Here is a 10,636-nt window from a genome sequence, read left to right as displayed (position 1 = left end):
CGGGGGAGTGGGGGGTTGCTTCTCTTTGTGCTTGGGGGGGGGGGGGGTTAACAGTGGGAGGGCTTCTAATGTCCTGGCCCCACTGGTGGACCTCCTGATGGCACTGGTATTTCTGGCCACTGTGGGATACAGAGTGTTGGACTGGATGGGCCTTTGGCCTGATCCAACATTGGCGTTTCTTATGTTCTTATGTTATAAGAGTGCTGGTGTCTTCCTGCTGCAGCAGAATGGCCCATTGGGATTGGCACCCACCCCCCCAGCCCCTGGAGCTGCAAGCCCCGAAGAAGCTCACTGGGTGAGCAGCAGCAGCCCAGCACACCGCAGGACTCCCCCCTCCCCCGACTGGACTGCTGTGACCCAGCGAAGGGGCCACACGGGAGCGCCCAGTGGCCAGGGAGGGAGGGGGGCCTGGCTGGCAGCTCCAGCAGCACCAAGGGGGCTCTCCTGCCGGTGGGGGTCTCTCGCTGGGCTCTGGCTTGACAGCAGCCCCACTGCACCCACCCTGAGAGAGGCACCCAGGCTTGGAGGAAGCCCCAAATGCCATCCCTCCACAACAAAACTTCTTTGCCCATCCGCCTGGCGGGCGAAACCAGACCCTCCCCCTCCTGGGCACAGCCTCCCCTGCAAATGGGTCCAGAGGAACGACCCCTCTCGGTGCACAGCAGCAGCAGCAGCCCCACTGGAGAGGAAGCTGCGATGCCAGAGGCCAGAAGGAAAAACACAGAGCAAGCTGCTCTCAGATTGCAGGAAAGCTTTAGCTGGCACTGGTTGCCCCGGGGGAAGATAAGAACATAAGAGAACATAAGAGACGCCAATGTTGGATCAGGCCAAAGGCCCATCCAGTCCAACACTCTGTATCACACAGTGGCCAGAAATACCAGGTGCCCTCAGGAGGTCCACCAGTGGGGCCAGGACACTAGAAGCCCTCCCACTGTTGCCCCCCCCCCAAGCACCAAGAAGACAGAGCATCACTTGCCCCGGAGTCCCTATCTATACCTTGTGGCTAATCCCCCCCGTATTCTACAACTGTGTTCTAACTAGTGACTGGTCAAGGTGGGTGGCCGTGTTAGTCTGTCTGCAGCAGCAGAAAAGATCAAGAGTCTGAGAGCATCTTAAAGACTAACAAAGTTTGCGGCAGGGGAGGAGCTTCCGTGAGTCCCTGCTCACTTCTTCAGATAGTGATTGGTGTGTGTGTAAAGAAAGGAATCCTGGCTCCATTTCAGAAGTAACGAGCTTTTAAAAATCCAAGGCCAAAGTTTAGCTCAGTCTAGACGGCCTCGCTTGCCTCTGCCCTTCCCCCAAAACATCTCTTCAAGCATCAGTTCCTAGTAGAGACCCAGGAGCCCTGGGAAAATTCAGTTCCCATCGGTCTTTGCATCGGGAGCTTTCTGATAGGAGGAAGATGGAGATACATCCCATTCTTTTAACTTCTGCTGGAAAAGTTCTAGGACAAGGACATGGAGCTTGAAAGGTGGAGGTGGAGGGAAGCCAGCTGCAGGGAAGGCTAGGGTTAGGGGAGTTGGGTTGTAAGCAAATTTCTCGGAAAAATCCAGGGATTTCACTGAAAACCATTGAAAATTACAGGAAAAACCCAGCCCATTCCAAAGACCCTCACAGTACCTAAGGTTGCAAACCTCCAGCTGGGGCCTAGAGAACTCCCAGAATTTTCAATGGTTTTCAGTGAAATCCCTGGATTTTTCCGAGAAAATTTGCAAAAAAGTTCCGAAAAAGTGAGCCCCTCCGTTCCAACTGAGATGAGTTCTCCCACCAGGGCTCTTTTTGTAGCAGGAACTCCTTTGCATATTAGGCCACACACCCCTAATGTAGCCAATCCTCCACGAGCTTACAGAGCTCTTCTTACAGGGGCTACTGTAAGCTCTTGGAGGATTGGCTACATTAGGGGTGTGTCACTTAATATACAAATGAGTTCCTGCTACAAAAAGAGCCCTGCGCGGCATCTCTAATAATGAGCCAGCAGAGGGCGGCCACTTCACACATGGATATATCAAGCTCCCATCAGCTCCACTTAACCCAGATGTTCAACATGCTACTTGGGTTGTGTGAACTGGCCTTGTGTAACTCTCTGCTGAAAACAGACATTAAAATGTCAGAAGCCATACAGAAGTTATTTCTGAGATTTGGAAGACAGTGTTCTAGATAACTTGAAGCCAGTGTAGGAACCGTTGAAGTATATATTAACCAGTTGGAATGGCTGACTTCCTGAAACACTTCAGATACTGTGCACGTGACCTCAATAACTATCGAGATGGATCCAACCTCCCCTCTCAGTAGCCTTTCTCAAACTCCAGTGGATCTTCCTCCAATGGAAGAGCTGCTTGATCTGGAGGAACTCAGAATAGAGAGCTGAGCTGAAAGGAAAGGTGTGGGGTATATATATATTAATACATGAATAAATAAACTTTGCTCAGTGGAGTAGCAGCATAGGAGTAAGACGCACTCCACCTTGTTTAAAACGCATAGCTGGGTATGACACGAAATGAGATCATCATTCTGTTTTCTGGAAAAGGGAACCCATTTTTTATATGGAGTCCTGTTGTACTCCTATAAGCTCTCTATTGCTGCGGTCAGACATGCCATTTGACGCGGTCGGGAAGCACTCCTATTCCATCCATTAGTATTTGGCACAGAGTTGCTCGATCACACATCCCAGTATAATTTGTTTTGCTGTAGGCACAGCCTGTCACTGTGCGATCAGATGGCATGTTCAGGCATGTGGGGGAGGTTGCCTTTTTGTGCATATGCTCATAAACGAGGAATCGAGCCCCCACGCAAAGAGTTCTCTGTGAAGTTCTCCATAGAGTTCTCCATGGACCGATTATGCGGTTATATGCATATCGCTAAGTGGGGGGAAATGGCTCCGAGTCCTGAGAGTGCGTTTGAGTGATCAGACTAGGGAAAATCCATACATGGCCCATCGGCAAGTGTTAGGACCGGACTTTCCCCGGTGTCTTTTAACTCCGATTCCGTGGCACGGCAGCACGGGTTGCCGACAACTGCGGGACCTTTCCCAGATGTTGCTATCTGATCATGCACTTTAGATCTGTCAGGCATTCGCCGCTAAGTCGGACCTAAAGGCACATCTGACTGCAGCCTATTTCTATTTTCCATTAGCTCCCAGTTATTCTGCAGTCTGCCTCTGCTCTTCCCAACTCCTTCTCCGCAAGGCCAAGTTCATCCATAACTGGGAGTGGGTGGACTCCAACCGAGGTCTTCAAAGAACGTAAAGTTATACACATGAACCAGACGTACATGAACTGCTTAATTGTCACAATTTATTCAGTTCATGCAACTGAGATTTCGTTGGCACAGAATTTGTGTTCTCTTCATGCAAAATCTGAATTTTTGCTACAGACAACCCTAGCATAAGGCACAGCTGGACTGAAATGCAGCTTTGAACACCAGAAAACCAGCACCTAAATCAAAGCGTTCTGATCCCCCCCCCCGCTTTTTAAGAAAAGACACAAGATGAACAAGCAATGAATCCATGAAGATAGTTGTGCTGGAAAGCAACTTTTAAACCGTCAAGAAGCCGTAGAGATGCAAACTTCCTTCTGAAGAACTCTGTACACATGTGAAGTCGAACTATAAAACGCTCCCTGGATCTTCAACAACTAGAAATGCAAGAAAAAGAAAAGGGAAATAGCAGGTCATCATTCTTATCTTCAGGGCTATTTTTGGGCAGGAACGCACAGGAACGGAGTTCTGGCTGGCTCCCGAGTTGGCCACGCCCAGCAGGAACTCATTAGCATAACAGGCCACACCCAACAACAGAAACTCATTAGGACTGGCTACATTAGAGGTGTGTGGCCTAACATGCAAAGGAGGTCCTGCTACAAAAAAGCCCTGGGTTTGGACAACAAACAAGGTAAACAGAATAACAAGCAAAAGTTGGGTGTGTCTGGATGACCACACTTCTGCAAACATGGGGTGTGTGGCCTAATATGCTAATGAGCTGTGCTGTCAGAGGTCTAATGAATTTCTGCTGTTGGGTGTGGCCTATTATGCTAATGAGTTCCAGCTGGGCTTTTTCTACAAAAAAAGCCCTGCTTATCTTCACAAGCCAGGAGAGCGTGCTGCCTGTTCTAGGCCTAAAAGAAATCAAACCAAGGATCGCCGGTCAGCTGATCCTCAGAACTTCACCCCAGCTCTTTAAGAAGCAACCTGCACAGGGAAGCTGCCCTCCACATTAGCTGTACACGGCCATGTGGGTCTTTCTGGACGTGCATTGGCAGCATCTTCCCTACCATGCTCCCAAAGAGATCTTTTGATGCCGATGGGAATGTGCACCCCTTTCCAGATCCACTGGCTGTTCCATAGGACAAGAGCTGGACTACAGCCTCCACTCCATAAACAGTTTGTCTAGAATGGATATCAAATATTTTCCAAACTTACCCCAGCGCACCATGTGGACGCAAACTTTACTTAATTTCAAGTGGGCTTAGAGTGGACTAAATCCGTACAGGACTGCAACATCAGGCACACAGAGGAACAAAGCCTGACTCCAGTGGTACCTTTAAGACCAACTGAAGAAGGGTGCCTGCACACGAAAGCTTATACCATGAATAAAACTTGGTTGGTCTTCAAGGTGCCGCCGGACTCGAACTCTGTTCTGCTGCTTCGGACCAACGTGACTCCCCCACCTGAACCTGGGCACATAGATGGTAAGCCCCAGAATTGGTTCTGAATGGCAGGCTTCAGCCACAGTAGATGAGCAGCAGCAGGGCTTTTTTTGTAGAAAAAGTCCAGCAGGAACTCATTCGCATAATAGGCCACACCCAGCAGTAAAAACTCATTGGCATATTAGGCCACACCCCTGACTGCACCGCTTATTAGCATATTAGGCCGCATTCCCATGTTACCAGAAGTGTAGTGTGGTTATCCAGCCACACCCACCTTTTGCTTGTTATTCTGTTTACCTTGTTTGTTGTCAAAACCCAGGGCTTTTCTTGTTGCAGGAACTCCTTTGCATGTTAGGCCACACACCCCTAATGTAGCCAATCCTAATGAGTTTCTGCTGTTGGGTGTGGCCTATTATGCTAATGAGTTCCTGCTGGGTGTGGCCAACTTGGGAACCAGCCAGAACTCCGTTCCTGTGCGTTCCTGCCCAAAAATAGCCCTGAGTAGCAGTAATAAAGACACACATGCCTATAAGCATGCGCAAAGTGCTTTTTTCTTAGCACACACTCACATACACACAGTTGAGAAGGGGAAGCAGGATTCAGGGCAGGAGATTATTGAGGAGAGTTGGGGCTGAGTTTCTCACTTTTTCACTTGGGGTGTTGGAAATATACAGAAAAGAAGTATTTAGAACCACAGCAGAATGAGGCAGGGGAGGAAGTTCCATAAATATCTAGTGTGGGGAAAGTGGGTAAAAGAAATACAGGCCCCGGCCACACGGAGGATTTGCCGCGCTAAAGGCACGAGTGTCAGGCGGATTTTTGGGGCGTGATCACACTGCAACATCTGGGAAGCGTAGCGCACCCATGGCCAACCCATGGTGTCCCGCCGAAGATGCGCAGTAAAAAAGTACCTTGGAAAGTGCACTAGTATCCAGAAAACGCGGGACAGGGGCGGGTGTCTGATCGCGGGAGCGCTAGTATCCCGTGGCATACAGCGCCCGTCCACGTCCCATCGCAAACTGGATGTTTTTCGTAAGCACGTGCGCACAAACGCGTAACTGAAAGCAGTGCTGCTCCGCGGAACTGCGCATGCGCACAAACGCGAACCGCTTGCCACGCTCCAGCATCGCCGTGTGATCGCCAGCTAACAGCCTAAGCGCAAAGACTCGGGGGGGGGTGATCGGGCTACCACACTTTATTTTGCTTTTTTACAGCCACGCCCCCCCCCCGTGTTATATGGCCCGTGTGACCGGGGCCACAGACTCTCTCACAGAAAACTACTAGTCCCATTCTGCAACCAATCTGATGTTCTAGGCTGGGGCAGTTTTAGTGATCCCGGAACCCTGGGCAAAAGTCAAGGACAGGGGTGCGGAACCACTGGTAAGGTAGCAATCTGGCCATTTCTCCCCTTCCCCACCCCCACTACCACTGTACTGCTGATTTCCAGCTGCTGCCTGAATGACGCCTCCAGAAGCGATGACAGTGATGGATGGACAGGCTGTACAGCTGTTGGAGCCTGGGCCCCTGAGGACGGGAGCCCTGTGTGGCCCCCCCGCTTGCCCTGTAGCTGAGACTGCCGATGATTCTAGGCCTTCCTTGACAACCTCAGCACTGTGTTTTCCAGTAAGAGCAGGGCACTCTACCTTCGAAGGTCGCAAAGACGATCAGAGAGTCGTCTTTGAGGAAACTCCTCCGCAGCAGTTCTCTGCGGTGCAGGACGCTGTTCCAGCCGTAAAAGGGGCCGACGTGGCGATCATATAAAGGGTCTAAAGATCCTGTAATGGAGGGTTTATTCCAAAGAAGTTGCCCATCTGCGATACAAAAAGGAAAAAGAAAGAAGTTGAAGTAGATTAATGCAAGAATTGAGTCCTTTGGCGGTTAAAAAACAGTGTTTGCACGGGGATTTAAGGTTTAAATGATGCTGCACAGATTTTGGATGGGATGCAATATCAGTCCATATCTGCACACACAGACATGAACTCATGAAGGCAGTTGGGTGTAGTGGTTTAAGTGTGAGGACTCTCATTTGGGAGAACTCTTGGTCCGGTCGTGATACTCTCTGCAATCTGCAATCTGTCACCCAGTCCCAGAATTCCACAACAATCCTAGTTTACATTCCACACAGCAAACCAGGGTAGGCTCTCTGGCAGGGGTGTCAAATATAAGGCCCATCCAAGGCTTCTGTGCGGCCCGCGAGCAACTAATGCAAGGGATGGGACAGGAGACTGAGCGGGGGAGTGGGGGAGCCACTCCAATTGTGGCTTCAGCAATGGCAGCACAACCTTGTCTGTGGAAGTCAAGCAGCGTGGGAGCGCCTGCCCAGTGCTGCGCCACTGGCTCCCCAGTCTGCCCATATGGATTTTCCTTTGCATCCCCCCCCTCCCAGCCCCATGGGGCCTTGCACTGAAAGTACACCAACTCAGATCTTACCAGCTGTTGTCCTTTATACAGTTCATATCTCTGGCACCTGGCATTACGTTTTATGGCTCACATGCCCCGGCCCGACAAAGCGACGTTTATGTCAGATCCGGCACTCGTAACAAATGAGTTCGACACCTCTGCTCTATGGCATTTCACCCCACTGAGGTCCCACCCCTCCTAGGGTTGCCAGGTCTTACCTGGCTGCCAGCGGGGCCTCCTTTTTCTTGTGCAGGAGGTCTTCTTGTGCAGGAGATCCAGCCAGTGGGGGGAACCCCACCCCCAAAGTGCTACGTTCGGGCCAACATGCCCAGTGCAACGACGTCACCCAGAAGTGACGTCATAAGAACATAAGAACATAAGAGATGCCAATGTTGGATCAGGCCAAAGGCCCATCCAGTCCAACACTCTGTATCACACAGTGGCCAGAAATACCAGTGCCATCAGGAGGTCCACCAGTGGGGCCAGGACATTAGAAGCCCTCCCACTGTTGACCCCGCAAGCACCAAGAAGACAGAGCATCACTTGCCCCAGAGTCCCTATCTATACCTTGTGGCTAATAGCCACTGATGGGCCTCTGCTCCATATGCTGATCTAATTCCCTTTTGAAGCCGTCCATGCTTGTCGCCGCCGCCACCTCCTGCAGCAGTGAATTCCAAGTGTTAATCACTCTTTGTCATCATGCCAGGCATGTTGTGGGCAAAGCCTCCATCAATCGAGGAGAAACCATAGAGTTTTTCCTCGAACGATAGAGTGTCCTCCTGCAACGTGCCCGGCACGATGACGTCACCTCTGGGTACCGGGCGTGTTAGCTCAAATGCAACACTTTGGGGGTAGGGTTCCCCCACCGGCTGGATCCGGGCTGGTGGACTGGGGGCCCTAAGAGCAGGGAAAATCCTGCCCCCGTGGGGGAATGGCAAGCCCAACCCCTCCACAGGCTCCACCCACAGGCTCCAAGAGTTCCCCAACCTAGAGTTGACAGCCCTAGGGAACCCTAGGATCCTACAAAGAAAATCCAAATATATTTTCAGTGCCTGCACAACAGTCCTTCAACTTACTGCTTAGTTGGTCAGGATCTGTAGTAAAGACCCTGCTTGCTGACATCCTTTGGGTGAGATCGGGATCTTGATCCACGACGGTGAACGTCACTTGCCTGTTCCCTGCCGGCCACTCGAGAGCCCCGTCGTTCTGGCTGCTGCACAGAGCAAAATGGATACCCAAGTAGTTTCCACTGGAGCTGGCCACACCGTGGGGGTATAGTCTCAGCACAAAACAGTAACCTTCTGAGTTGTAGAACAACGGGCTGGAAATATAGTCGCCTTGGGAGGTGCTGCCTGAAAGGGCAGTGAAGTTTGTGATCTGCCAGACCCCCGTGGGGCACTGGGTCTCGGTCAGACTGACGTCGTCGATGTTGATCCCGCCGGTAGAGTTGCCGGGGTCTTCTCTGATGCCGTGGAAGGCGTAGCGGAACTTGGTCTGGCTGTTGAAGGGAATGGTCGCTAACTTCCAGTGCTGTTCTTCATCAGCTGTGAAAGGAGAGTGAAAATTTTAATGACAAAGATCATGAATAGCTTCAGGGGCGCTTACAGGTCTTTATTTGGCTTCACTGGAGCAGCCCTGGGAGATACTCAGGCTATGGTTGCAATCCCGTGCACACGTACTTGAGAGCAATGCTCTCTCTAAGCTGTGGAGTCTTGTGAGCAAAAATTCTACTTTGTGAGCTGCTGGCATTAGAGTTGTGAGCCAGTGATTTGGCTACTGCATAAATTAATTTGCTCCAGAGCCATCCCTTCCTGAGCTAAAGCAAAAAAATGTGTGAGCCGGAGGCTAAAAAACCTGTGAGCTGGCTCACATTAACTCAGCTTAGAGGTAACACTGATTCAAACTAAAAGGGGCCATAGTACATCCTCCTGCCCGGTTCATATCTCCCTCCATAACCTCAGAATAGCCTGACAAAGGGAGATTTGACTTTTGCAAGCTCATACCCGCACTGGTGTGAGCTACCAGCCGTGTCCCCAGCTCGCCGTCCACCCAGCGGTTCGAAAGCTTCGGCGAGTAAATAAAATGGGTACCACTCCTTAGAGAGGGTGGGCACACTTAACCCCCCGGTGGGAAAGTATTAGCAGACAAACGGAAGGTCCGCGCATAAGCTCAAAAGCGGAGAGAGATCTACACAGCTTCAAAGAAAAGCCTGCATTGGGCCATTCCGGCCAGATGGTGGCAGTGGTGTGCTGCGACCGAAAAAATGCTGACGACATCAAGCAACGCCGACTAAAGAACGCTGCCGGGACACGTCTGATGCTTATAGCTGACCAAGCTCCCTGTCGACTGCGAAGTGTGTGTGATTAAAAATGATATATGTTGTCCTCCCTTACCCCCATCATTGTTAGCCCCGTGTCTACACATGAGTAACTGTAAATCGCTCAGAGCCGGCAGCTCTGCAAGGATTGAGCGATCAATAAATTGAAAGATTATTATTATTCATTATTATTATACCCCGAAAATCCAGTTGATCTTGAAGTTGCTGCTGAACTTGAATTTAGGTTTTTTACCGCAGACCAACACGGCTACCCTCTGAAACAACTCAGGATGAATCTCAGGGTCAAAGGCTACATCCGCACATGAGCCATACAGGAAAATCCAGTTGTAAACGATGTTGTAGCAGAAGGATAGTGGCGTTTTCCAACCCCGTGCAAAGTTAGACATCCAGTGTTCCCAGTGATGCGCACACCAGGTTCTAAGGCTCACCGTAAAATGTTTGCAGCTTCACCATTTTCCTAACGTTTCCGGTCCCGTCGTCTTTTTTAATCCAGATGATGAGTTTATCTTGCTGACTTCCATCAAACTTGTAAAAGAACTGCAGGCACTTTGCCGCTCTTTTCGGGTAGAGGAAGCGGGACTCCAAAACAGCTGATTGTCCCGGGCTTCCTTCCGTGGTGTTCAGGTGCATGAAATATCCCCTACCTACAAAGGAAACGCAGGAAGGTGGCGCAACAGTCTGGATCTCTTACAGACGTTAAGACAGCAACGCAGGAGTCAGGTGTGCTAAACAAGTATCGCTACGACACGAAATTTCATTGCCCACGCTTCTCCAAAGCGGCACAAATAAGAGAAGCCCAAGCAATCTTTTAAAGTTACAAATGATAACTATGGAGAGCAGTTTAACAGTGACAATGAAATAGGGTTGCTGGCTTTGGGTTGGGAAATACCTGAGATTTGGGGGGTGGGGCCTGAGGAGGGCGGGGTTTGGGGAGGGACCTCGATGGGATCTAGTGACCCAGAGTCCACCTTCCAAAGCAGCCATTTTCTCCAGGTGAATTGATCTCTGTCACCTGGAGATCAGTGGTGATCCCAGGAGATCTCCAGCCACCCCCTGGAGGCTGGCAACGCTACAATGATCCAGGAAAACTTCTCAGGTTCGCAGAGATGGGCTGAAGATTTTTAAGACAAAAATCTGTGGGGCTGAAGAAGGGCAAAACACTAAACGTGACATCAGTGTGTGCACGACATCGTAGGAGAAAATGAGGCGTCAAGGTGGCCTATTGGATTGCTGTAGCAACTCAAGCAGGAGGCCAGAA

At 50.6% G+C, this 10,636-nt stretch overlaps 1 protein-coding gene across 1 annotated transcript in view; it reads right to left on the bottom strand.

Annotated features, from left to right (window-relative positions):
* Positions 1–3,603: 3,603 nt before the first annotated feature.
* The window catches only part of MEP1A (meprin A subunit alpha), a gene marked incomplete at its 5' end in the record, with an annotated part of 10,568 nt that continues 3,535 nt past the window's right edge, over positions 3,604–10,636 (bottom strand). Inside the window, 4 exons of the mRNA XM_015415579.1 lie at positions 3,604–3,632; positions 6,284–6,451; positions 8,117–8,584; positions 9,807–10,022. Of these exons, the coding sequence (XP_015271065.1) occupies positions 3,604–3,632; positions 6,284–6,451; positions 8,117–8,584; positions 9,807–10,022 (881 nt within the window). The remainder of the gene's footprint in view (positions 3,633–6,283; positions 6,452–8,116; positions 8,585–9,806; positions 10,023–10,636) is intronic.

The sequence above is a fragment of the Gekko japonicus genome, unplaced genomic scaffold, assembly GCF_001447785.1.
Source record: "Gekko japonicus isolate JY-2015 unplaced genomic scaffold, Gekko_japonicus_V1.1 scaffold2177, whole genome shotgun sequence".
In the NCBI taxonomy this organism is placed as follows: Eukaryota; Metazoa; Chordata; class Lepidosauria; order Squamata; family Gekkonidae; genus Gekko; species Gekko japonicus.
This window is presented reverse-complemented; position numbering and strand designations above follow the sequence as displayed.